The sequence below is a fragment of the Oikopleura dioica genome, chromosome PAR (assembly GCF_907165135.1).
Source record: "Oikopleura dioica chromosome PAR, OKI2018_I68_1.0, whole genome shotgun sequence".
NCBI lineage: Eukaryota > Metazoa > Chordata > Appendicularia > Copelata > Oikopleuridae > Oikopleura > Oikopleura dioica.
In genome coordinates this window covers 11,572,340-11,596,135 of record NC_137293.1, presented here as the reverse complement: position 1 = coordinate 11,596,135, position 23,796 = coordinate 11,572,340, and the positions used below count along the sequence as shown (strand labels likewise).

The following is a 23,796-nucleotide window of genomic DNA, read 5'->3' as shown; positions in this document are numbered from 1 at the left end:
CGGCCTTCTGGCGGTCTCTAGAAATTTTCCAAGCGTAGATTTTTATTTAAGGAATTTTAATTATCAGCCTGATCTGTGTTTAGATCAGATCTCGTTGAGCTTTTTATAAAAATGTAAGAAAATCCAGCTCTGGTGGTGACGTCCTGAGCTCTGGGCGAACGTCATTTTCACGTCAGAGACGCAGCACCGCCGCCGGCTGCTCTTGGTGGAGGCGATAGCATTGCACCACCATGACGTTTAGTCCTGACGTCACGTATTCGCCTACCTTTCCGAGGAATCTACACCCACTCTTGATGACGTCGCAGCACCAACCGCGTGCTCGCAAAACGTGATACATAATTTGAAGCCTAAAAGCGGGAAATAATGGCTTTAGTTTCTAAATTATGAGCCACAGTCAATGGAAATGTCACAGAGAAACAAGATTGACGAGAAAATTATTATATTGGATATTATTCGCGTGGGAATAAGCTCAACGGAAATTCAGAGTCCAGGTTGGGTGAGCTCATGGAATGAGGCTTCGATTTCGCTTTGAGATCATATGATGGCGAGCCCACTGAATTAAATGGCGGATGAAGGGCTTGAAATTGGAGTTCGAGATCGTCAGCACGAGTTCTTCGTTTAGGTTAGTTGTCAGCAACAAAACAGATGAAATTTTATCGGATAATTTCTTTCTCGGCAAAGAGGGATAAATTATTTCGGATAAATCAATTCGGTCTGGTGACGTCAGTCCGTTGGAATAGTTTTATCCCTAATTGCGCCAGGATCATTGATATGCCTAAGCGCCTGTGGAAAAGGGATCGTATTTTAGGATCATCTATCGGCAAATGGGTTGAATTTCCGAAATAACTATCTCCTGGCATTAGAGTTTGAATTTGTACGTTCCGTTGAGAATCTCTAGAACTTAAAAAACAACATAATGAGAGTCTGGCAAACTCATTTTCTGCATCAAAGAGAAATTTTATAACGAGAAACTTTAAAAATAACCGCGAAAAAAAGCTCTGGCACTGGTTATGGTTGAAATAAGATTCTTTTTGTTACCTAGCAACTATTAAATTTCCCCTCAGTTTTTCAATTTTAGTACTAGTTCTGCAAAAAGGCACTGAATCGTTTTTAAATTTCTTTCCGCATTTTCGATGATCATCTTCGAATAATGAAAACTACTGGAATTTACTGTTCAAGCTTTTCATAACAAAGGAGCACATCGTGTTTGCTCAAAAAAAGCCACCCGCGCGATTTTTCTAGCGTCAGTTCTTTTCAGACTGTTTTGGAAAAATTAAAAGTGACAAAAGAAAACGAGAAAGAACACAATGTCGGATGTTGAAGAAAATCACGAGGGAGATATTCAGCCTGGAGAAGGCGAAGAAAATGCTGTCGAAGAAAAGGGAGTGCCCTTGACAAAAGGTACGTCGTAGAAAATAAAACAAGAGCGAATGAAAAACACTTAAGAAACAATCACCAAATGCTTGTCTCGGTTAGAACGAACTGGTGATGGATCAGCGTATGCATACGTCAAGCTAGACGCGTCAAAGGTGAAATATGAAAATGTTCTTATTTATAATCGTGTTAAAGAGTGACTTAAACGACATTGCAGTATTGAGCGATTACTCCCACATTCGGTACGCTACACTTTCCTCGAACAAGCTTGACGATCTGAGCGCACTATCACAAATGAAATTCTTACTCTCCCTCGATTGCAACAGAAATAATTTATCGACTTTGAACTTGCCAAGGTAAGAATCCTGGATTCTCTCCTCCCAATATTTTTTAGCTTTTCGTATCTTCAATTACTGGATCTATCTTTCAACAAATTGATCGATTTAACGAATTGTAACTTTCCAATGCTCAAAAGTAAGGCAAATCATATAAAGAGTATCTTTCGATTTTCAGCTTTGAATTTAAACACGAACAACACGAAGCTTTCAACTCTTCCTTCGATGGAAAACTTGGAGAGTCTCTCGCTAAGAGACAACAATTTGGAGAGTTTTGAGGTGACAGAATCTTCGTTACCTTTTTTTAAGCAAATTTTCAGGGATTACACTCGTTCCCGAAGTTGAAAAAGCTATACGCGGCGAAGAATCGACTCAAAACCGTCGAATTACCTGAATTGCCGGCGCTAGAAACACTGCACGTGCGGGAGAATCAACTCAGCAGCCTCAATTTCTTATCAAAAATAAGCAATCTCGTCAATTTGAACGTCCGAGCAAATGAAATACCGGCATTGACGGAGCTCGATTACCTTGACTCGTGTAAAAGGTACGATTTTCTTTTTTAATTATATTTATAAATGGAACTTTTACAGGATTTATTTTTTTTTAATTATTCGATTGAACTGATTTTACGTGGGCTTTCGTTCGGCGGAAACAGCCGAATAGTTTTTCACAAAATCTTAATCGAAATTTAGTTGAAATTCAGAATTATCCACCTTACGTTTGCTTTATTGGAGCTTCTTCAATATCCTCCAGGAGATTTTCGGATAATTCAGTATCAGGGGGAATCAGAACGGCATCCTTTTTGTCACTTAATATTTTAAAATATCTCGGTCCTTTTTTCGATATAATGTGTTCTTGTACCTAATGTTCTTGAGCATCTCATCGTCTAGTTCTTTAATTATTCTGTTGATATTGTTTTCGAGGTCAACTCGAGGAATATGAGTGAGTTCCAATTCAGTAGATTCTTCAGACTCTTCCTCCTTTTTAAAAGAAGTATTCTTTTCTTCTGATTCTTGAATTTAAAACTTAAATTGAGTAATGATGATTTATGAGCCACCTGTACGTGATGGCTCTTCTTGAATTGATTTATCTGGTCCTTGAGAGTTGCCTTCATGGCCCTTTTGGTTACTACCGACCACGGGATGATTTTCGTCATTTGCGTTTGTGCCTTCGCTCGTCTCTGTTCCACCATTGCTTTGTTCCTCCAAAAGAGATGTGTCATCAGCCTTCGCAGAGACTTTTTCGCCGTGAGATTCACTGCTCTCCTTTTCTACCGGTTCAGAAACAGTATTTTCTTGTAGAGAGGATGTGACTTCAACTTTTGTCTTCTCACTTATTGAAGGTTCTTGAGCGGGCGCTTCAGTCATTTCTTTCTCGTCATGGTCCTCTAAAGCTTCTTCTTTGGTGATATCGACCGAAAGAAGCGACTTTTCGGGAGATTCTTTCTCCGAAGATTCTGTTGAACCAGTTTCTTTTTCCTCTGCAACTTGCCACTTGATGTCATCATCTGTTGGAGGGGACTCAGAATGAACTTCTGGTATTTTTGCGGGAGAGTTCTCCTCCAAAGATTCCGCCAAAACAGTTGCTGAATCCTCTGCAGGTTCATCCTTGATATCATCATCTGAAGGAAGAGGTTTAGGAAGAACCTCTGCTGATTTTTCAGAGCAACTCGTTTCCAAAGATTCTTTTGAAACAGCTTTCACCTCTACAGTTTCAGCATTGATATTATTGGCTGAAGGGGAAACTTCAAGTGCTATTTCTGTAGAAATTTTCTCTGAAGATTCTGCCAAAACACTCGCCTCCACAGCTTCCTTTTTAATCTCTTCAGTCGATGCAGAGGTCTTAGGGAAAATTTCTTGTGTCTTTTCAGAAGAATTTTGCTCGAAAGATTCTGCTGAGAAATTAGTTTCCTCTTCTACAGCTTCATCCTTGATATTATCAGCTGATGGATAGGAATTAAGAGGCAATTCTGGTGTTTTTGGTGGAGGAGTCTCCTCCGACGAGTCTTCTGAAATAGTTGCTTTGTCCTCAACAGTTTCCTCTAGAATCTGGTCACACAAAGGAGGGGACTTGAGAGGAACATCTGTTGATTTCTCGAGAGAGTTATTCTCAGAGGATTCTACCGAATCAGTTGTTTTCTCGTCTGTAGCTTCACCCTTTATATCATCAACTGATGGTAGAGACTTAGAGGAAACCTCTTTTGTATTTGCGGGAGAGTTATTCTCCTTGGAATCTGTCGAAGCAGTGGCCTGATCTTCTACCGCATTCTCTTTGATATCGTCAGCTGTTAGAAGAGTCTTAGGAGGAACCTCTTGTGTTTCTGTATGCGAATTTTCCTCAAAAGATTCTCCTGAAGTCATCGATCTATTTTCCACAGCCTCCTCTTTAATATCTTCTCCCGATGAGAGTGACTTGAGAGGAACCTTCGCTGAATTTTCGGCAGAATTTTCCTCCAGAGATTCCGCCGAAAGTGCTACTTTTTCCTCTGCAGCTTCAGCGTTGAAATCAACACCAGATGAGAGGAACTTAGCAGAAACCTCTTTTATTTTTTCGGGAAAGTTGTTCTCCGAAGATTCTTTCGAAACAGATGCCCGATCCTCGACGGCTTCCTCTTTTACATCATCAGCGGATGGAAGAGATTTAATAGGACCTTCTTCTTTTGGGGGAGAATTCTCAACGGAAGATACCGTTGAATCAGTTGGTTTTTCCTCCACCGCTTCTCCCTTGATATTGTCAGCTGACGGCAGTGACGTAGGAGAAAGTTCTTCTGTTTCTGAAGAATTCTCCTCGAAAGATTCTACCGGCTGAGTGGATCGATCCTCCAAAGCTTCGTCTTTGATATTCTTAGCCGATGGCAGCGCTTCGGGAGGAACTTCTTGTATTTTTGACGGAGCGTCCTCCTCCAAAAATTCTGCTGAAACAGTCACTTGGTCTTCCACAGCTTCCTCCTTGATGTCGTCGGTCGATACAAGTGACTTTGAAGGAACTTCTGGAGTTTTTTCCGGAGAGGACTCCTCGGAGGATTCTATTGAAATAATCGTTCGGTTCCCCACAGCTTCTTCTTTAATATCATCTGCTGATGGAATAGGCAGATCTTGTTTATCTAGAGATTTATTTTCAGAAGATTCTCCCAAAATATCCTCGTCAACGTTTTCTTTTTGATGTTCCTCTGGTAGATTTTCCTCTCGATCTTGTGGGTCTGCAAGAATTTCAGACTCTACTGAAATCTTGTCTATTTGTGTCTTCGATTTTTTCTTCTTCTTTCTACTTTTTGATTTTGTCTTCGCTTCAGGAGCCACTTTCTGTTGCTCCTCAGATTTTTGAAGAGGGTTTGTAGCATGTGGGTCAAGTAATTTAGGTTCTTCTTCACTTTGACTATCAATTGTAGAAATATTTGAAGAAAAATTCTCAGAAGTGTTGTTTTTCTCTTCTGAAACAGTCTCTATTTTTAATTCTTGCTTTTCTTGACTTTCTTCAGTAGACACAACATCTTCTTCAGTACTCCTTTCAATTTTAGGTTGGCCCTTATCGCTCTCAATCGAATCGGAAACACCTTTTTCTGGTTGAGTTAGTGGCACATCAATTTTTGTTTCCTCACTTGCTGAAGATTCTTCGGTGGAAATTTCAGCTTTTTCCTTCTCACCTGATTCGCTCTTTTCCAACTTCTCAAGATGAACAGATACGTCATCTTTGTCATTTATTTTCTCGATTGAAGGCGCCTCTGAATCAGCTTCTGGTACTTCATCTTGTTTCTTTGCCTCGACTACGTTTTCAAGCGAAGCTTCAGACGCAACGGGCTCATTTTGATTTTCCTCTTCTTTGCTTTCTTCTTGAGCAGGTTGCCCTACAGGACTTTCAGTTTTTACCTTTTCGGATGGTATTTTGTCCATTTTCTCTTCTTCTTCTGCCGTAGAGATCTTTTTGTTAGCTTCTGTCGAAATACTTTCTTCAGCGGGCTGATTTTTCTCAGAACTGCTTTCTTCTGTATTCGGTTCGTCAACAAAAATTTCAGACTTTACTTCCGTAAGCGGCTTTGATTTTTTCTTTTTCTTCCTGCTTTTTGATTTTGCCTTTTCTGAAGGAGTCGCTTCTTGTTCAGTTGTAGAATTTTCTGCACTTTTCGTCGTTAATGCTTCAAGTAATTTGGGTCCTTCATTCTGATTGACAGCTTCTTTCTTTTCTGGAACAATGTCAGGTTTTTCTCTCGGCTCTTGTTTGGTGTTGACTTTGACATCAAAATCATCAGCTTTTAGAGCAACGGTGTTTGAAATGTTCAGTTTGGGATCATTGTCTTGGAGGTCAGGTTGATCTGGAATTATTTCGGCAGGCGTTTCATTTTGCACGTTTATATCGACAATAGCGTTCACCCTTTTCTTTTTCTTACGGCTTTTGCTTCTTTCCAATGGCTCCGCTTCCGGTGGAAATAATTTGTCATCTTCATCATTTATAATTTCATCTTGTTTTTCTCCAGTATTTGCATATTCACCGCTTTTATTGTTGATGGGTGCAGAAACAGAATTATCTAGTGGAGTTAGTAGAGCCTCATTTTTTGTCTCCCCGCTTATTTTAGATTCTTCAGCTGTTTGTTCTACCCCAGTATTCGATTTTGCTTCTGTCGCTCGTTTTTTCTTCTTTCGGCTTTTGCTTTTTTTCTTAGTATCCGAGACTACATCTGGCGAGACTTCAGCAGGCATTGTAAGTTCAATGTCAAGGCTAGTGTCAAGTGCATCCTGAGCTGGGACCAACTCTAGTAATTTATAAAACTTGTTGATAAAATGAATTTTTTTCCTAACCTTTAGTTGTTTTCTTCTTTTTCTTGCTCCTGGTCTTTTTCTCCGGCTGCTTATCATCCATGCTCTCAAGTGATATTCGTCGCAAAACGTAATATAATGCAATGAAATTCAATATTTATGTTAATCTTGAAGCGGAAACGGTTGCGTTTCATGAGCCTACTATTGATGAGATTTTATTTTTTAGACTGGAAAAGCTTTCTGCAAAAGAAAATCCCTTCGCCGAAGAGGACGATTTCCGAATACAAGCACTACACAAATGCGAGACTCTCGCTAGGATTAACAAAGAAGACGTCAATGAGGGTGAGCGTGCCGAAGCTCGACAAATGTCGGAGGAACAAGAAGATTAGATTAATGCATTTTTATAACTGCACTGCGTCCTGAATATATTTTTATATGCTGTTCTAAATTTTCATATTTACTCAAAATAAAAGCAATTTTTTTAATTAAAACATCCAGTCACTGGCTTTTAATGATTTAAAGTAGGGTCAGGCGATATCACGTGACGACCGCGGAACACGCTCAAACATTTTTGGGTAATAGCCTGGGGCGTACTGATCACAAAAAACATAGCGGCCCTCACTTAACCCATCAACGCCTTTACCATTTTAACCCGTTTACTGATTTTCCCGTTTTTGACCATTTTCGATAAAAAACGCTTTTTTCTCGATTTTATACGTATAAAACAAATGAAATATTATTTAGAAATCAAGGAACGGGGCTGAGACGGCCCGAAGGGCCGTCAAGCCCCTTAAATTAAGAAATCAAGGAACGGGGCTGAGACAGCCCGAAGGGCCGTCAAGCCCCTTAAATTAAGAAATCAAGGAACGGGGCTGAGACGGCCACTACTCGCCAGTTTAATCTCTTTACTGAGTTGAGCGTTAAAATTGTAGAAAATTCTTAAAATATTTTTATATAGTTTTTATTATTAGACTTATAAAAAGTCATTAACATAAAAATTCCTTCGTTTTATACGTTTTATCAAGAAAAAATGCGGTTTTTCCTTGAAAATGGTCAAAAACGAGAAGATCAGAAAACTGGTTAAGATGTTCAAGGTGTTGATGGGTTAAGCGAGGGCCGCTATCATTTTTGTGATCAGTACCCCCAGGCTACTACCCAAAAAAGTTTGAGCGTGTTCCGCGGTCGTCACGTGATATCGCCTGACCCTAATTTTAAAGATTTTTAAAATTTTTAATCATTTAATAAAAATATACCGCCGGTAAACAGCGTTTTTTTTTTAAGTAAAAACCCAAAAATTGGCCGGTTTTAAGACACAAATCTTCGAAAAAAGCGGTCAAATTTTGGGTTTTTTTCCCGGGTAGCCAGGTTCTTCCTTCAAAAAGCGAAGTTTTGAAATTTTCGAAAATCGGCCTGATTTTCACATTTTTGATGAATTTTATTCAAATTTTTGCTTGTTTGAAGACATTCTTATTTGATTTTAGTCATTTTTAATAATTAAGATACTTTAAAAAAGCTAATTATGAAAAATCAGAATGCTAAATCGAGAATAGCATCATTAGAGCCTTATTCTGATGGAAAATATTTTTATTTTTTAAAAAGCGGCCAAATTTTGGGTTTTCACTGTATTTCATAAAATGCTTTTAAAGTTGACAAGCTTGAAAATTGAAAAATAGGAGCAGTAAAAAGCAAGTTGAAAAATGAACAAATAGAAAAGGCAGAATTTTGATTGAATCAACTCAGAAAAGTACTTTTCGGGACTCAAAAATACCCGAGAAGATTTCTTCTTGGTTTCGTGAAGGCATCATTAATCGGAAGAATTCGAAAGTTTTTCATGCTTTTCCATGGTAACAACATGGTTGTCGCCAAAGGTTGCACGAGTATTCACCCAAGCTGTAAGGACATCGAGGCTCTTTCTGAGTAACTCGTATTTTTTGGTTGATTTCTGAAGGACGACCTTAACTCCCTCTTTCAATTAAAATTAATAAAGAAATGAATTACCAAAGGCGGGGTACCACCTTGACTCCACTCGTCAGGCTGAGAATTCTTGAGTAATCGCATACGATAAGTTTCCTCAGACGCAAGTCTACGTTCCCAAAAATCATATGCGTAACATGCAAGCCCATGTTTTCCACATTCATTGCACAGTTTGTGGTGATCACTGTACGTTTCCTGATCTAGCTTGTAGTTGTACAGCGTAACTGAGACAGATAAGAGGGGCCATTTGAGGAACTGACGGGAGGCAAAGTACAAGTCAGATACCGGAACCTGAAAAAATGAAATCATTGAAATTATTTGATCTATGAAAGCTACCGTATCAGGATGCCCGTAATCAAGATAGTACACTTTAACACTTTTGCATGCAGAAAACTCATCTCTTTCTCTACTCCTTCTTGCTGTTCTGCAACGCTTCTCTTGCAGAGATGATGGTGAATGCCGAGCAAAGTAGGAGCGATCTTGATTCAGGACATTATTCTTGTCATCTTCACCGACAGTTATCACCATGCAGCGCTCCCTATACGATCCATTGTAGATAAGAAGCTGTCCTGGTTTCAAAAGGTGCTCTCGGCCTTCGACAAGATAAGGAAACAGTCCAGCTGCTTTGAAGCCATCTTGTCCTTTTGCAACTTTGAAATCATTTTCCTCGACAAACGCTTTGATTTCCTGCTCTAAATCGTTTTTCATCGCTGAAACTTCTTCATCTACGACTTCTACGGTAGCTCCGACACACGATTGTAAGTTCTTTAGTTTCACATCATTGAAGTAGCGAAATTCTTCCCCGTCGTCGGCCGTCATTGTTTGGATACTGTCCTTGAATATCCCAAAGGCAAATTCTTTGTACCAATCGGCGAAATCATTCGGCGAGACCAGCTGTTCATTTTCTTTTAGTCGCATGATTTGAAGTAGATTGTTGTCTCGCAGCTCTATTGATCCACCAGAACGCTTGAAGTAATCGGCGTACATTGATGAGGCTTCTTCGGTAGAGCAAAAATCTAGTGAAGCCTCTCTGGCGATGATCCTCCATAGAGTGCTTCCATCATTTTTTAATTGAAAATAGTTGATCGTATTCAGGCAATGAATATTGAAAGCCGATCTCTTGTTTTGAAGAACGGAGAATTCAGGATATTCATTAAGATTTTCTTGGAGACGGAGATGGTAGAAGTACTCCAGATAGTCATGTAGAAAACTGAAAATATTCTCAAAGATGAACTAGCTTGGATAGACCAACCTGATTATTGACACCGCGTAATCGTCAGCATTCAAATGATCAGTAAACTCTCCGACCCTGAATGATTTCTGACGGTAGTTCTCCTTGAAAACAGCGACCATTCTTATCGCGTACTCCTCGATAGCCATTGAAATTTTGTCATTAGCATTGAAGGGAGCATCTGCTGCGGCACTGTCGTTAATCAATTTTGCTTCGAAGTCATCTTCTCCTTGGAGTTTCGAGAACCTAACATGAAAGAGGCCTCCTTCAGTAATATGGACGTAACTAAGCATGGAAATTATCGAAAATTCAATACAGTAAAACTTACTCTTTGTTTGTTTTCAGGGTTTCTAAGAGGCCAGTATCTTTTACGAGGTCGCCAAGAGAGTTTATTGCCGTAAGGAGTTTAGGGAGAATTCTTCGTTATAATGATTTGGCTGTGCCAGAAGGTTCTGAAGATCACCAAGAAGAATTCCGTATGGAAAATATCTTTGAATCTGACACAAGATTGTATCAACTAACTGTTCAACTGGCTGATTAAAACGTTCTTCAAGAACTGTCGATTGAACAACAGGAGATTCACTGACAGGCGGCTCAATAAAACTTGGTTCATCTGTGGATGATTCAATCAATTTCCGTCGCTGGTCTCGTCGAGCTTCGTATATAGCTGAAGCGGAATCACTTGTGCGCGGATGATCATTCAATCTCAGTCTTTCGATGCGGCTTTGGAAGTCGTTTTGATCGACAACTGGACAGGTCTCATCAATCGGAAAGTGACTCAACTCAGATGCGGTACAAATAGATAAGTCGGCTTCGACGGTTCTCTGTTTTGAGTGGTACCCAGATTCGAAGTTCTGATTCTTGTCCATTCTCACTGAATTCTTCACTGCATTTGCTCGCCATTGCATCACAGCATCTTCCAGCGATAAATGCGAGGAGACATAAGAATAAAGAATGTTCGCACACACATGCAAAAGGAAAAGTGCTCGCTCGACAGAAGTCTTCTCCCCAATAATGATTGCATCTCTATGAGTTGCAAGCCTGTGTCGCTCTCTTGCCTTGTCGATTTCGATCTTCGTCTCGGTCAAGTTCATGATTCGATGCAAACGCTGCGCTCCGTGGCCGTGAATGGCACCACCCTTATTAATGTTTGTAAGAATAAAAAAAAAGCTGATTACGTATTTGTTCTCAAAAACAACTTTCATTGAGGAACGCGTTACCCATCTTCTGTCCAACTGAACTTGAAAGTCTTCAAGGGAAGTATCTTCAAAAAGATATTCCATATCCTCGTGACCATTATTTTCTGCCATCGCTATTACAGTCCGAATTCGATTGCCCTTATTTGAATCTGAAATTCAAAGGTCTGACCAAATATCAATAAAAAGTCTCAATAATGTCGCCAAATAATCTATTCAAGGAAAGAACCGACAAGTGAGTGCCTGAATTTTACATTTTTAATAAATGATTTATTAAAATTAGTGCACTAAAATCAAGATATGAAGGAAGTCTTGATAGGAAATTGAATAAAGAAGAGAAAGGGGGTTAGATGATACAATTTGTCATAAGAACGTGCAAATTTGAAGAGAAAATGGAATTTTCGAACAGAAATAATTTTCAATAATTTTGTTTATTGCGAGCTTTCGAAGGGAATGAGGCTAGTTCAAAAGGTCAGAGAAGCTACAGTATCATAGGACTCACCGTGACTGGCGAAAATCGCGAGTGATCGGTAAGTGTGGAAATTTGGTAAGAAAAGAGAAAGTTTAGAAAAGAAGAGAAAGTGGAAGTCTAGAACAGAGATAAATTGCGTATCTGGAGCCTTAGATCGAATTCACCTTAGATAGAGAGTTTTCGTAAATTGAATTAGATGAGTCCTATGTTACTGTAGCTTCTCTAACCTACTGTACTAGCCGGATGAAAAAGAGCATTCTCTTCGAAAGCTCGCAATCAACAGAAACATTGAAAATTCTTCAACGTCAACACAAGAGATAGAAGAAAATTTATTTGAAGTATTCGTTGACGAATTTGTGGTAGTCGAGTGTGTTTTCATTCATAGGAGCATCAGCGCCTTTGTAAAGCGGCATAATACGAAGACAGTACTTTGCTTGCTCGGAAGTAAGGTTAGATCGAAGTTCCTTTTCGGTGATGTAAGGCTTCTCAGGATCAGCAATCGCCTTGAAAGCAACGAAGATGTCCTCTTTCCCGCGAACCTGGGTTGTCTCACGAGTGATCATGTATGAGATAAATTCGTCCTTGGAAACTGCAGATTCACAGCTAAACAAAGTTATCAGAAATATGTAATTTATTGGGATCTTACCTGAGATTCATCTGCGCGAGTATTTCAAGGAAATCATCAGACTCTTGGTCTCCATCCTTGAGCGCCAAATCAATACCCAATGAGCGGAAGAGCGATTTCATTCCAATAAAGTCGAGAAGACCAGTGTTATCGACGTCGAAATGCTCGAAACACTCACGCCATTCCTGAATTCGCTCTTCAGAGATTCCAGTCTTTGATCGAGCTTCAATCTGCTGCTTGAGCGAGCGCTGCATCCGCTGGCACATCTGAATGACTCCGTCCCAGCTTTGCGAGAGTCCAAGAGCCGAGTGTTTAGTGTACTCGTTGTCGAAGATCAGTTCTTGCTCCATTGTGGCGTTGAGCTTTTCAATCAGGTCTAGGTCCCGTTTGCCAGCTCTGATTGCGTTTTCTTGATCAATAACATTGTGAAGCTGCTCCTCGAGAGTTTCATGAGCGTTACTGTGGAGTTTATTGCGAATGGAATTGATGAACTCAGCGAATCTATTTGCGAAGTCGGCGAACTGTTTTCGCATCTCGTCGAATCGAACTTGCCGGGTTTTTTCATCTTCCAAATCTTTCATGCGCTCGGTCAATCTCGTTCCCGTCATGTCCCAAATGCTCTCAAGCTCGCCCATCTGATACCAAGTGTATGGGTTATCCTCGATCTTTGCCTCTGTTCGGATTTTTTCGTCAAGAAGTCGAAGCTTGACAAGTGAGGCTTCCTCGCTTTTGACTTCGCGGACATCCTTGTCGTGATCGAGGAATCGTTTTTCGACTTCCTATGAAGATAATGATAAAATCAAAACTCAAAATTTTCTATTTACCTGGACGCTTCCTGATGTGATTGGATCAGTCAAATTTTCTTCGACATTTTCGAACCAAGAGTTGAAGGCCCCAGCACGCTTCGCAAATTCGATGCACAGCTCATCAAAGGCTCTGAGCATCGATTTCTGCTGTTCAAGTGTGTCTCTTCTATTTCTGGTAAGCCTCTTGAGCTCCTCCCAGTCAAGCTTTAGCTCTTCCCATTTGAGCTCAGCGTGCTCAAGATCTGGATGGTTGGACTCCTCGAGTTTAACAAAAGAACACCAGTGGCGTTGATTCCCTCGGATTCAAAAGATTTCAGTGAGTCTTCGAGGTTATCTTGCTTGATCAAAAGAGCGTTGAGAAGAGACATGTCAGTCGCATTGATGTTTTCAGCAGCAAGTCGTCGCTGACGGTCGCTTATCCAATCAGAGCAGTACTGACACTTTCTTGTAAATGCCAAAAATGCCTCGCGATCCTGCAGTTTTTGTAAAGTCTCCGTATAGGTTGTCACCAGCTCGACAAAAGCGATGGTAAGTTTCATAAGATGAGGATCATTTTCTTTTCCGTCCCTGAGCTTTTTCGCGTTCGCTTCGTGAGCTTCAACGTCAATTTTGAGGTTTTGAACTTTACCGAGTTTATTTCGGATTCCCTCGAGGTTTTGCGTTTCTGGATCAATTGTTGACAACATTCTAGCTTTGTTATTCGCCCAGGAGATTTCCTCATTCACATTTGAATGGAAAAGAAGATCTTTAAGAACGTCATCGAGTTCTTTCCCCTTGACTTTGAGAGCCTCTGCGAGTGTTCTTTGAGCTTCCTTCAATTCCTGAGCCTTGTCAGCGGCGTCATCACCGAGCTCATCGCCCGTGGCGAGGATCTTGTCAATCTTAGCTGATCTTGTTTCGTATTCGTATTCCAAATGCTTATGCTTCAGACTTGTAGCGCGAGATTGGGTAAGATCACTTGAAGGAGCTTCGTGCTCGACGACGACGAGTTTCTCTTTGCACCAATCAACTTCTTCATCAGCGTCCGTGATAAATCTGAAGAGTTTCAATGCGTTGTCGAGTTCATCTCGCTTGGCTTCAACTTGAAGCTGCACGGAGTCAAAGTCTTCAATTAGCTTATTCTTCGTAGCAGTCGCTTTCTCGTTGATTTGCAGCTTTTCGAACTCATCAAGAAGAGAGTCTCGCGTCTCTCGTTTGTTTGCGATATCAACTTGGATTTGAGAGATCTTCTTGATGTTTCTCAAAGCGGAAGAGAGGTCTTTTGCTTCGGCAGTGTCAAGTCTGGTCTTTGTCTCAACGATCCAAAACTCAAGAGCATTGCAAGCAGCGATAAATTGGCGAATTTTGACAGCTTCATTGTATGCTTTTGACTTGTCATCAGATAGCTTGTGAAGCTTTTCTGACTTAACTTTCAATTCTTCTGATCGCTTTTCGATGATTTCCGCTTGTTCTTTGTTCTTATCAGCAATGGCTTCACCAGTGGTAAGGATTGACTGAAGTCTATCCATGTTAGCCTCGATTTCAGCTTTGAAAGCGTTGTGCTTTTGCAGACCTTCGTTCAGATTCGTATCATTGATTGGCTGCTCAGCAATAATGATCTTCTCGTCGAGCCACTCAGAGAATTCGTCAGCGTTCTTCCAGAATTCTTGCAGCGTTTCAACTTCAGCAATTTCTTTATGTCGCTCTGTAAGCTTCGCTTTGAGTCCTTCCCATCGATCAAGAAGCTTGTCTTTGTTGCTTTGAATCTTTTCAGCCTGTGAGTGCCCTTCTTCCGTAAGTTTTTCGCAATTCTCGATGATATTATTGATCTTCGCTTCTTGCTGCTTAATTCCGCGATGAAAATCATCAGTTTTCTTTGCAAGAATCTCGACATTTTGATCCTCATCATCAGATGAAAGGGCATTTTCTCTAATTTCCATCCAGTTTTCAAATCGTTGGCAATCACGCTGGAATCGAGCGAGCTTCGCGGCTTCTTCAAGAACCTTTCGGACTTTTTCCCAGAGATCATCAAGCTCTTTCGTTTTCTCTCGAAGCTCGTTCGATTTTTCTCCGACCTTTTCTTTTGAGTCGGTAACTTCACTGCCACGAATGATGATTTTCTCACAATCTTCGCTCTTTTCGCCGATAATTTTCTTGTGCTCAGAATGTTGCATAATTTGAGCTTCTATTATCGCGAGATCATCGGAAATTTTGAGTTTTTCAAGCTGATTACTCATATTTCCAAGCCAGTTTTCGTGTGCTTTTGCCTTGCTCATGAAGTCCAAGAATTTTTGCCGCTCAGTAAGAGCATCTCTGTGCGCGCTTTGCTTAGATTTAAGTGATTCCCATTCGATTTTAATGGAATCCATGGTTCGCTCGATTTCGTCACGGGATTCAGGCAGCTCTTCGGTGAGCTTCGGGACTTGGTCGGTCAGAAGATCAACGCGATCTTGGATGGCATTCATATCAGCTTCAAGAGCATCGTGGCGGCGAATCATTGCATTCGTCCTTGCGAGAGTATCTGGAACTTCGCTTGGAACATTTTTACGTTGAATCCAAGCCGCGATTTGACCAGCTTCACCCAAGAACTGCTTGAGTCGATTAGCACCGCCAATTTGACTTTCGGTGTCATCAGCAAGAGCTTCCAAATCTTTCCATTTTTCATTCATTGCGTCGAGAGAGGGCGATTCCTTGATGCCAATAGTTTCGGCTTTGTCTTTGAGACCGTGGAGAGCCTTTTCGGCTTGTTTCTGATTCTTTTGGAATTGCTCAAATTTCTGCCGGAGGGCTTCTGGATCCTCTCCATCTTCTTGAGCTTGTTTAAGCGCTTGCTCCTGTTCAGCAATCCAGAGTCGTAGATCCTCAGCTTCGCGGTCGAGTTCGAATTTCTTATTCTGTTTTTCAAGTGCATCTTTTCGTTCATCCGCCTTTTCATTGAGCTTTTGGAAGCTGGCCTCGAGATTTTCCTGCTGCTCGGTCAGGTCAATAAACTCCTTTGATTTGCCATCTTCGTCGATGTAGACAAGGCATTCGCTGGGAATGTAGCCGCTTGAGGAGCCCTTTGAAACTTTTACCCATTCACCGCCTGGATTCGAGAGGATCTTAACGATGTCTCCCTCTTCTACTGTAAGCTCTCGTGGGATTTGAGCTTTGAAAGATTTGATTACTTTCATTTCCTGGCGATCAGGCTCAAGGTCGATCTGTTGAGCAGGACAAGCATCTTTAGCTTCTTTTAGAGCGCCGATTTTCTTTTCAAAGGCTCGGATATCATCACAAAGAGTCGTGTGTTTTTTCAACATTGCATCGGCCTCATCTTCATCCGCTCCGATTTGATCAGCTTTTGCAGCAAGCATTTTTTCTTTAATCCAGTCGTCAGCTTCTGCAGCATCAGAAAGGTATGTAAACGCTTGAAGAGCGTTTTTGAGCTCTTCATCCTTGGCATCAATCGCATTTTTGAGAGATTCTCGTTCAGCTTTGAGTTTTTCTGCTTCGCTTTTGATATCGTCGTTCTCAGACTTTTCTGCCTCCACGGATAGTTCTTCGATTTTCTGATCAGCAGAAGCGACGTCGGATTTTTGGTTGCGAGTTTTGCTCAAGGCAGCTTCAGCGGAAATAATGTCCTTTGGTTTAAAATCAGAGCCGAGGAGCGTTTTCTGCTCGGCGGCAATATCTCGTTGTTCGTTGATGTTTCTAAGCAATTCAAAGTCCTGTAGCGCTTTTTTCAGTCGCTCATCTCCTTTGGCTACATGTGGTGCGAGCTCGTCGTATCGCTTTCGAGTTGTTTCGATGAGATGTTCGAGCTCTTCTGCCTTGAAGTTGTCCTTATCTTTGAGCTGTTGGACCTGTGCCTCCAGGGCCTTGATCTTATCGTCTCGAGAGGCGAAATCATCAGCCAGGGCTTTTTGCGTATCGAGAAGCTCTTTTGATGACTAAAAATAGATATAAACAGCCACTAGATTAGGAAATGAGCCTTTTTAGTTTATCAAATTACCTCAATGTCTTTCCCAGTCTCAGTAGACATAATCTTGGGCTCGTTATTATCGATCCAACTCTCGATCTCATCACAGGATCGTTTAAATGCAGCCGCTTGTTCTGCTTCTTGTTGCACAAGATGAAGTCGGTTGACCTCAGCTTGCAGCTTGTCCCAATGTTCGACGACTTCCTCAAGCTTGGATTCGACTTGAGCATAAGCGGGTAACTCTTCTGTATCGCTTTGAAGATCTTTGAGCCGCTTTTGGTTGGCAGCAATGTCATTTCTCACTGCAGTTAGTTTCTGCTCCTTAGCTGGTAAATATTGAAGATCAGCAGCATTGCACTCAGCCAAAGTCGCATACTTCTGGTCGATAAACTCGTCCAACTCGTCCGCATCAGCGTTGAACTTGTGGAGCTTGAGCGATTGTTCGATTTTTTCTTGTTGCTGACCTTGAATAGTTGCCAGGTCTTCCAATTCGGTAGTCAGTTGAGCCTTATTTTCAGGATATAAGTAAAACGCGGATCTGTGAATTCAAAAGCTTGATTTAAATGTGCACTTGTCAATTAGGACAAGGTGTTTATAAAAATAGGGTGTCCCTTCCTGGTAAAAATCCCGTCCTGGTAAAATTCTTTTCCTGGTAAAAATCCCTTCCTGGTAAAAAAAAAGTATAACCAGGAAGGTTATTTTACCAGGAAGGGATTATTACGAGGAAAGAAAAATCGAAATGTCAAATAAATCAAAACATAAAGTGAGCTTATTGGATACATGAAAATGAGTTTTTCGGAACAAAATTCTACCCCCCATGTTTCTTGTGCTCATCTGAAAGAGCGACTCCTGAGGAGTCGATTCATATAGTTTTGAGGGTCTGAGTCATCATAAATGACGTCATAGGCTCCCCTAAAGAAAAAATCCTTTGACGCCCTCTATCTCCGAAAATTTTCGAAAAAATTATGGAGATTATGGTATCATTCGAAAGCCCAGCTCAAACTGTGGTTGCGCACTCGTTTTGCAGCCGAAAATTCGAAGCAAAAGAATATATTTTTAAGCGTGCATTTTTTAGTAAAAATTTTTTTTCGTCGTTTTCTCTTGCGCACCAACTGCGCAACCAGAATTTTGGCTGGGCTTTCGAATGATACCCATATCTCCATACTTTTTCCGAAGATTTTTGGAGATACAGGGCGTCAAAACTTGTCATTTTCAGGTTCTTGAAGCGCTAGAATCGGATATTTTTCAAAGCTTTGGACCATAAAAATCGTACCATTCGACTCCTCAGAACCTGCGCTACAAGATGAGCACAAAAAATATTGAGGTCCCGAGTTTGCTCCGCAAAAGTCATTTTCATCTATCATTGACTTATAAAACTATTTACTCGACCCCCCTCTTAGCATATTTTTATCGACTGTAATATTGTCAATTATTATTAATTATTATTATTATTAATTTATTAATTATAAATTTTGCTAGCACGCTGTCGTTAGCAGGCTTAATTATATTATATAATTAAAAATTCTAAAAATCTATAAAATTACGCTCAGAGGGGGGGTCGAGTAAATAATTTTATAAGCCAATAAGCTCACTTTATGTTTTGATTTACAGTCCTTACGCACAATTCCAGAACGCACAATTCCGGAGATTTCGGAGTGATCCGAAAAAGTTTCGAATCGCACAATTCCGGAGATTTCCGAAAAAAAAATCGAGACCGATGACCAGGATCGTGAGGACTAGGTTCGTTGGACTAGGTTCGTGGGTGCCATGTTGGAAAAAATGGTTCGTGTGACTAGGTTCGTGGGACTAGGTTCGTGAAGACTTGGTTCGTGAAGACTTGGTTCGTGAAGACTAGGTTCGTGAGACTAGGTTCGTGAAATTTGGATTTTTACATGTGTTTTTTGTATCTTCACCATTTTCGGTCAGTAAAGGAAATGGGTTGATGACTAGGTTCGTGCGACTAGGTTCGTGAAGACTAGGCTCATTTGGGATATAAAATCCTACATTTTGCTTGTTCAAAAACTCAGAGAACCTCGTCCCACGAACCCTTTCCTTGTTAAATCTTTACTTTATAAAAACTCACGAACCTAGTTCCACGAACCTAGTCATCAACCCATTTCCCTTACTGCCCTAAAATATAGCCCGATTTCAATTCTCTGGCAGAACTCATCACGAACCTAGTCCCACGAACCTAGTCATCACGAACTTGGTTAGGGTCTCATTCCCAAAAAATCGAACTTCGGGCATTTTTTAGAGAAATTTTGGAAATCTCAGAACTAGAATTTGACCTTTTTAATAAATAATCACGTGATCGTATTATTCGAATAACAAAAGGTTCAAAGAAGTCAGTGCTGTCTATCAAAAAAGGCCAAGGGATTTTTACCAGGAAGGGAAACTTTGATAAAAATAGGTCTGTGAAAAATCTTGATACAAACGATATGTGCCGATATAAACCTGCTCCTTTAGATTATCAGCCTTTTCTTCTTCGAATTTTATTTTCAAAGCCAAAAGCTGCTTTACTCGTGGCTCACGAGCCTCCAGTTCAGAAGTGAGGACTAAACTATTGATAATCAATTGAATAAAGAGATGTTTTATTACGTTTTTGCTCAGCTAGTGCCTTTTCCGCTTCGGCAATCGAGTCAAGTTTCTGGGAAGAAAGAGTTTGCCATTGCTCTTTAGCTTTATTGATCCACACGAGTTCGCCCTCGCCGTCATTTGTGAATTTGAAGTAATCCCTTGCATCAGAATAGAGCTCCTTTTTCTCCGCAATAACGCCAACTAATTCAGCGTTGAGTTCTTTTAGCTCTTGCTCTTTCGACTCATCGCCAATTTCTGCTGCTTCGGCAATCAAAAACTCGTACAGCGCTCGTCGCGACTCAGCATCTTCCTTTTGCGATTCAAAAATTTCCAAGATGCTGTCGAGCTCATTTTCGTCCTTAGGGTGATTGACAGATTTGACAGATTCGATCGTCTCGGTTGCCCATTTCGAGTAGCTTCGGACTTGATCCTCGAACTTGAGATTTCGAAGCTCTTTTCGGAGCATTTTGGCTTGTCGCTCGAGGGATTCAAGAAGATCCTGCCATTTTTTCTCAACGGCATCGAATGATTCTTTGCACTCGTCAGAGTCGATCGATTCTAGCTGCGATTGGAGAGCATCAATTCTGATTTGATTCGCCTTAACTTCCTGGGAAGCTCGATTGTTATTCCGCAAAAACTGCTCGCACTCTGTAATAGACGTAGAAATCTCCACGGAGTCGACTTGATCCCGTCGAATGACGATGAACTTTGTCAGATGCTCGCATTCTTCCAAAAACTTATGCTTTGCGAGAGATTTAAGCAGTTTCTCGCGTCGTTCAGAAAGTTTTTCGCGGAGAGTGCTCCACTCGCTTCGGATTTCTTGAAACTCGGCTTCGATTTCCAGCTCCTTGGATTCTTCGTGCAGTTTGGTAAGAATTGATTCGGAGGCTAAAATTACAATTAAGAATAAGGAATGTGACAATTAAAAAGATAAGTGGGGGTAATTAACTCTTTCTGCCTCACGCAGTGAGTTGACCTTTGAGAAACTTACCATTAACTTCATTATCGAGCCGGACGAGCGAGGCCTGCAGCGCAACGACTTCCTCCAGCGTCGAGCCATAGTTATCGCTCTCCGCGGCGGGTAGCTTTTCTGCAATCCAAACCGACATATTTCTAAGTTGACTTCGGAACTCATCGATACGCTGCTGCAATTCTAACTTCATTCGCTTCTCGACAAGCGCCTGTTCAAGTCGAGTCATGAGATCGAGAAGGCCATCAATCGTTCGTTGAATTTCGCTTTTCGCAAAATGATCTTCTTCGATCATTCCCTTGCCAGATTCAATGAGTCGATCAAGACCGGCCTTATTCGCTTTTTTGTCCGTTTCCAAGTCGCCCAGCGCAGCGAAACCAGCCGCTGTTTGGCCAACATGCTCGGCCCTTGCCAATGCGAGATGATCCTCGAGCAGCTTTTTCAATTCAGCGGCGTCTTTTTGCCAGTATCCGAATTTGAGAGCTTGTTGCAAGTGCGAGCGGCGTTTTTTGAGAGCGTCCATAAAACCGTCATACTAAAGCAAATGTTGATAGACCCAATTTGACTTTGAAACAAAGCGACTCAGAAATAAGAATCAGCGGGATCTGGGAAGTAATGACGGGGTACGCAAAGAAAGAAGTATTTTTAATACTCCCGTTTGAAAGTTTCAATACGTTTCTGTTTGGTTCTCGAACCTGTACAAAAGCCTGAGTCGGGATCCTGAATCAGTTTAAAAGATAAATCAAAATGTCATTTTGAGATAAGCCGCTTCGCCCCTCATTCTTATTTTTATATCAAAACTGATCCCTGACTCAGATATTCTACACAGGTTGCCGAGCGCAGTCTTTACAACATTACCTTATTGGTAATATCTTCTCTACGTCGCTGTAGTTCTTCAACCGTCGCGATTTCCGACAAATCTAGTGGTTTTAAATCCATCATTTTCACGCTGCTTTCACCGTTTCTTGATTTTCTCTGCGTTTGACGGTGAAAAAAATCGGTTTCTCGGCGACTCTGTTTTCTCCTTTTTCTTTTCCTCGAGTGAAGAAGAGTCGCAGTCGATCGATTTTCAATATTTTTCCTCGATTGTGAGTTTTGAAGCGCCCACGCGCCCTCTCCCTAATATAGTTGAGCTGTGAGAAGAGATTCTCAAAAGCGAGTAAAGCCCGCGCACTGAGTGTGGTGCGGTGTGGTGAGATTGTGGTAGTGAGAGCGCGCTGAGTCCGTGAGGAAGATTTTTTCTGCCTGGAAGAAAAATCTTTCAAATTTTATATTTTTGATTAAATTAAATAGTTTCAATAATTATGGACGGAGAATACTAAATAATCGCTAAAAATCAATATAAATAGAGATTTTTTTCATAAATCTGTATTTTAAAGCTGTAATCGAGCTGCAATCAACATTCAAAATGCTACTCTCTTTCATGAAACGCCATATTTCTCCAAAAGTGGTCTGATGCTCGTCCTTGTCGGAATTAAGCTGATTTAATTAAGTAAAAAAGTCGAATGTCGGTGATTTCATGAACTTAGTTATTGAGACCGAATTCTTGGCCTTTCGCGAGGGTCAAAATCGAAGTACTCCCTTTAGACCCTGACTCAGGTTTTTACACTTTAAAAAAGCGGCTTAGCGGCTTTTTATTCAAGCTCGCTAGACGCTGACTTAGGTTTTTGCACCTTTAAAAAAGCCGCTCAGCGTAAAGAATCCGGGATTGACGGCGAAGATGTCAGGATTAACGTTTGAGCAACAAGGATTGACGTCTGACAAGCTACGATCGAAGTTGTTGAAGCCGAATTTGAAGTTGGTGAAGCCTGAATTAACTGTGGAGAAGTCAATAAATAAAGTTATATGATCAATCAAATTTTATTAATTTGATTGTCTCCCTATCTCTGCAATTCATGAGTCTCTTAATTCATTCTATTGCCAATAGACTATTGGATGTTCTCTGTAAGTTAATGACGATTTGTAGTCTTTTTAATAATTTTATATAATATCATCCTTTCCTTGTCGACTCAAAAAGTATGAGTGAAGAGAAAAGGATTGAATCGGAAGGAAGTAGATGTAAAAAAAATCTGAAAATCCATTGGATGATCGACAATTACGTCGGCTGACATAACATTTTCAGCCTTTAAAAAGGTTAATTATATTTCATTAACCCCTATACGGGAGCTGTACAATTGTTGTCGATTTGGCCTTTCTCTTGAGATAATCTTCTGAAAATTTCAGATTAGACATCAACATACATTTTCTTTTAAACTGCACTTTTAGAGTTTTCGATGACTAAAGATATACCGCTAGAATTTGCTATTTTCATGAATTTGAAAATAATTATTTTGAAAAATTTTCATCGTATAATATGATTTATATGACTCTCAAAGTATGATATTCGAATTTTACGTACTTGAAAACATATAGATAAACTTAAAAAAGCTCAGAGATCTCCAAAGGATAGAGTCAATTTTTTCTTTCCTCGATTTGAGGTGAGAGAAACGGTACTCGCACAGTGCTCGCGTGGCTTATTAGGCTGAAATTTTGCGGATAGGTGAGTAAGGCGTGTGCATATACAGTATATGATATACTTCTTTGAGTTTTCAGGTCATTCCGATTCACCAGTTTCATTTGACTGGCGATTATATCCCGAAATCGACAAAAATTGTACACCTCCCGTGTAGGGGTTTCTAGCCTTGAAAAAGGCTTGTTTTTCATGAACATCCTCAGTGTTGTCTCCAAGGGAGAGAGAAAAGTGGAGGACTTTTTGGCGAGAAGGCAGAATCAAGTGCACGGCGCACTGCGGGTGAATACTGTCCTCTGATTGGCCAGGCTGAATTAGCCGCTGAATTAGGCGGGTAGGCTTCACTTGGACAAGAGCTTCACGGATACACGACGTTTAGCACAAACCGACGTTTGGAACAAGTACGTTTAGCACAAAGCGACGATTAGAACAATATTCTGAACGTCGTTTTATTCCAGGCGTCGTTTTATTCTAAACGTCGCTTTTCGCTAAGAATTGCGTAGGCGCTCTCAAAAATTTGATTTGGACTAGAATCAGTTTGAAAACCGACGTTTTACACAAACCGACGAGGTTTTTACTCTTCTGAGTCATGTTAATATCATTCAAACTCATTTGAGGTTATTCTTATCAGATTTTTTCGGGTTTTTGAATAAGTTACATATTTAAATCACATACATATATGTTAAATAATATATTTATTCGGTAAAATATATCATAAGATAATCATTATTGATATTATATCGAATTTATACTGTTTATCAAATTAATATTTTGAGGAAAACTCAGGCAAATAACTTGTTCTCATTTCAATCTAATTCGTTCTGGGCGCCCACGCGTTTCAGACTGAAAAGCGACATTTAGAATAAAACGACGCCTGGAATAAAACGACGTTTAGAACAGTGTTCCAGACGTCGCTTTGTTCCAAACGTCGTTTGTTCCAAACGTCGCTTTGTGCTAAACGTCGTGTATCCGAGCTTCACTTGGACAGAGCTTCATTTGGACAGAAGCTTCACTTGGACAAGATTTTTACGAATTTCAA

At 40.6% G+C, this 23,796-nt stretch overlaps 4 protein-coding genes across 6 annotated transcripts; 1 reads left to right on the top strand and 3 right to left on the bottom strand.

The window, feature by feature from the left end:
* Nucleotides 1–1,261: 1,261 nt before the first annotated feature.
* Nucleotides 1,262–6,951, top strand: LOC145705099 (leucine-rich repeat-containing protein 23-like). The gene is made up of 7 exons (XM_081782554.1): nucleotides 1,262–1,401; nucleotides 1,447–1,529; nucleotides 1,570–1,730; nucleotides 1,769–1,848; nucleotides 1,888–1,988; nucleotides 2,030–2,253; nucleotides 6,687–6,951. Exons 1-7 carry the CDS (start codon nucleotides 1,308–1,310, stop codon nucleotides 6,847–6,849), a joined length of 906 nt encoding a protein of 301 aa, XP_081638680.1. The 5' UTR covers nucleotides 1,262–1,307; the 3' UTR covers nucleotides 6,850–6,951.
* On the bottom strand, nucleotides 2,139–6,740 carry LOC145705097 (uncharacterized). Of its 2 annotated transcripts, XM_081782552.1 has the most exons (5): nucleotides 6,503–6,740; nucleotides 2,767–6,456; nucleotides 2,571–2,721; nucleotides 2,428–2,517; nucleotides 2,232–2,385 (listed from the first exon to the last, which is right to left on the bottom strand). In XM_081782552.1, the coding sequence occupies exons 1-5, from the start codon at nucleotides 6,561–6,563 to the stop codon at nucleotides 2,313–2,315; spliced, it is 4,065 nt and encodes a 1,354-aa protein (XP_081638678.1). In that variant the 5' UTR covers nucleotides 6,564–6,740; the 3' UTR covers nucleotides 2,232–2,312. The 2 variants fall into 2 exon arrangements, with proteins under 2 accessions (XP_081638677.1, XP_081638678.1); XM_081782551.1 differs by having other exon boundaries at nucleotides 2,139–2,385; nucleotides 2,767–6,574.
* A 668-nt stretch (nucleotides 6,952–7,619) lies between the features above and the next one.
* Nucleotides 7,620–11,033, bottom strand: LOC145704852 (uncharacterized). 2 transcript variants are annotated; one of them, XM_081782321.1, is made up of 6 exons: nucleotides 10,844–11,033; nucleotides 9,994–10,804; nucleotides 9,687–9,950; nucleotides 8,771–9,644; nucleotides 8,459–8,725; nucleotides 7,620–8,423 (listed from the first exon to the last, which is right to left on the bottom strand). In XM_081782321.1, the coding sequence occupies exons 3-6, from the start codon at nucleotides 9,812–9,814 to the stop codon at nucleotides 8,265–8,267; spliced, it is 1,428 nt and encodes a 475-aa protein (XP_081638447.1). In that variant the 5' UTR covers nucleotides 9,815–9,950; nucleotides 9,994–10,804; nucleotides 10,844–11,033; the 3' UTR covers nucleotides 7,620–8,264. The 2 variants fall into 2 exon arrangements, with proteins under 2 accessions (XP_081638447.1, XP_081638448.1); XM_081782322.1 differs by having other exon boundaries at nucleotides 7,626–8,414; nucleotides 10,844–11,031.
* A 76-nt stretch (nucleotides 11,034–11,109) lies between these two features.
* Nucleotides 11,110–21,351, bottom strand: LOC145704851 (spectrin alpha chain, non-erythrocytic 1-like). Its single transcript, XM_081782320.1, is given in 9 exon segments — nucleotides 11,110–11,936; nucleotides 11,980–12,737; nucleotides 12,783–13,033; nucleotides 13,036–16,672; nucleotides 16,735–17,208; nucleotides 19,156–19,256; nucleotides 19,300–20,166; nucleotides 20,270–20,783; nucleotides 21,107–21,351. Coding segments are annotated over 9 exon segments (6,960 nt in total). The 5' UTR covers nucleotides 21,191–21,351; the 3' UTR covers nucleotides 11,110–11,662.
* Nucleotides 21,352–23,796: the final 2,445 nt, after the last annotated feature.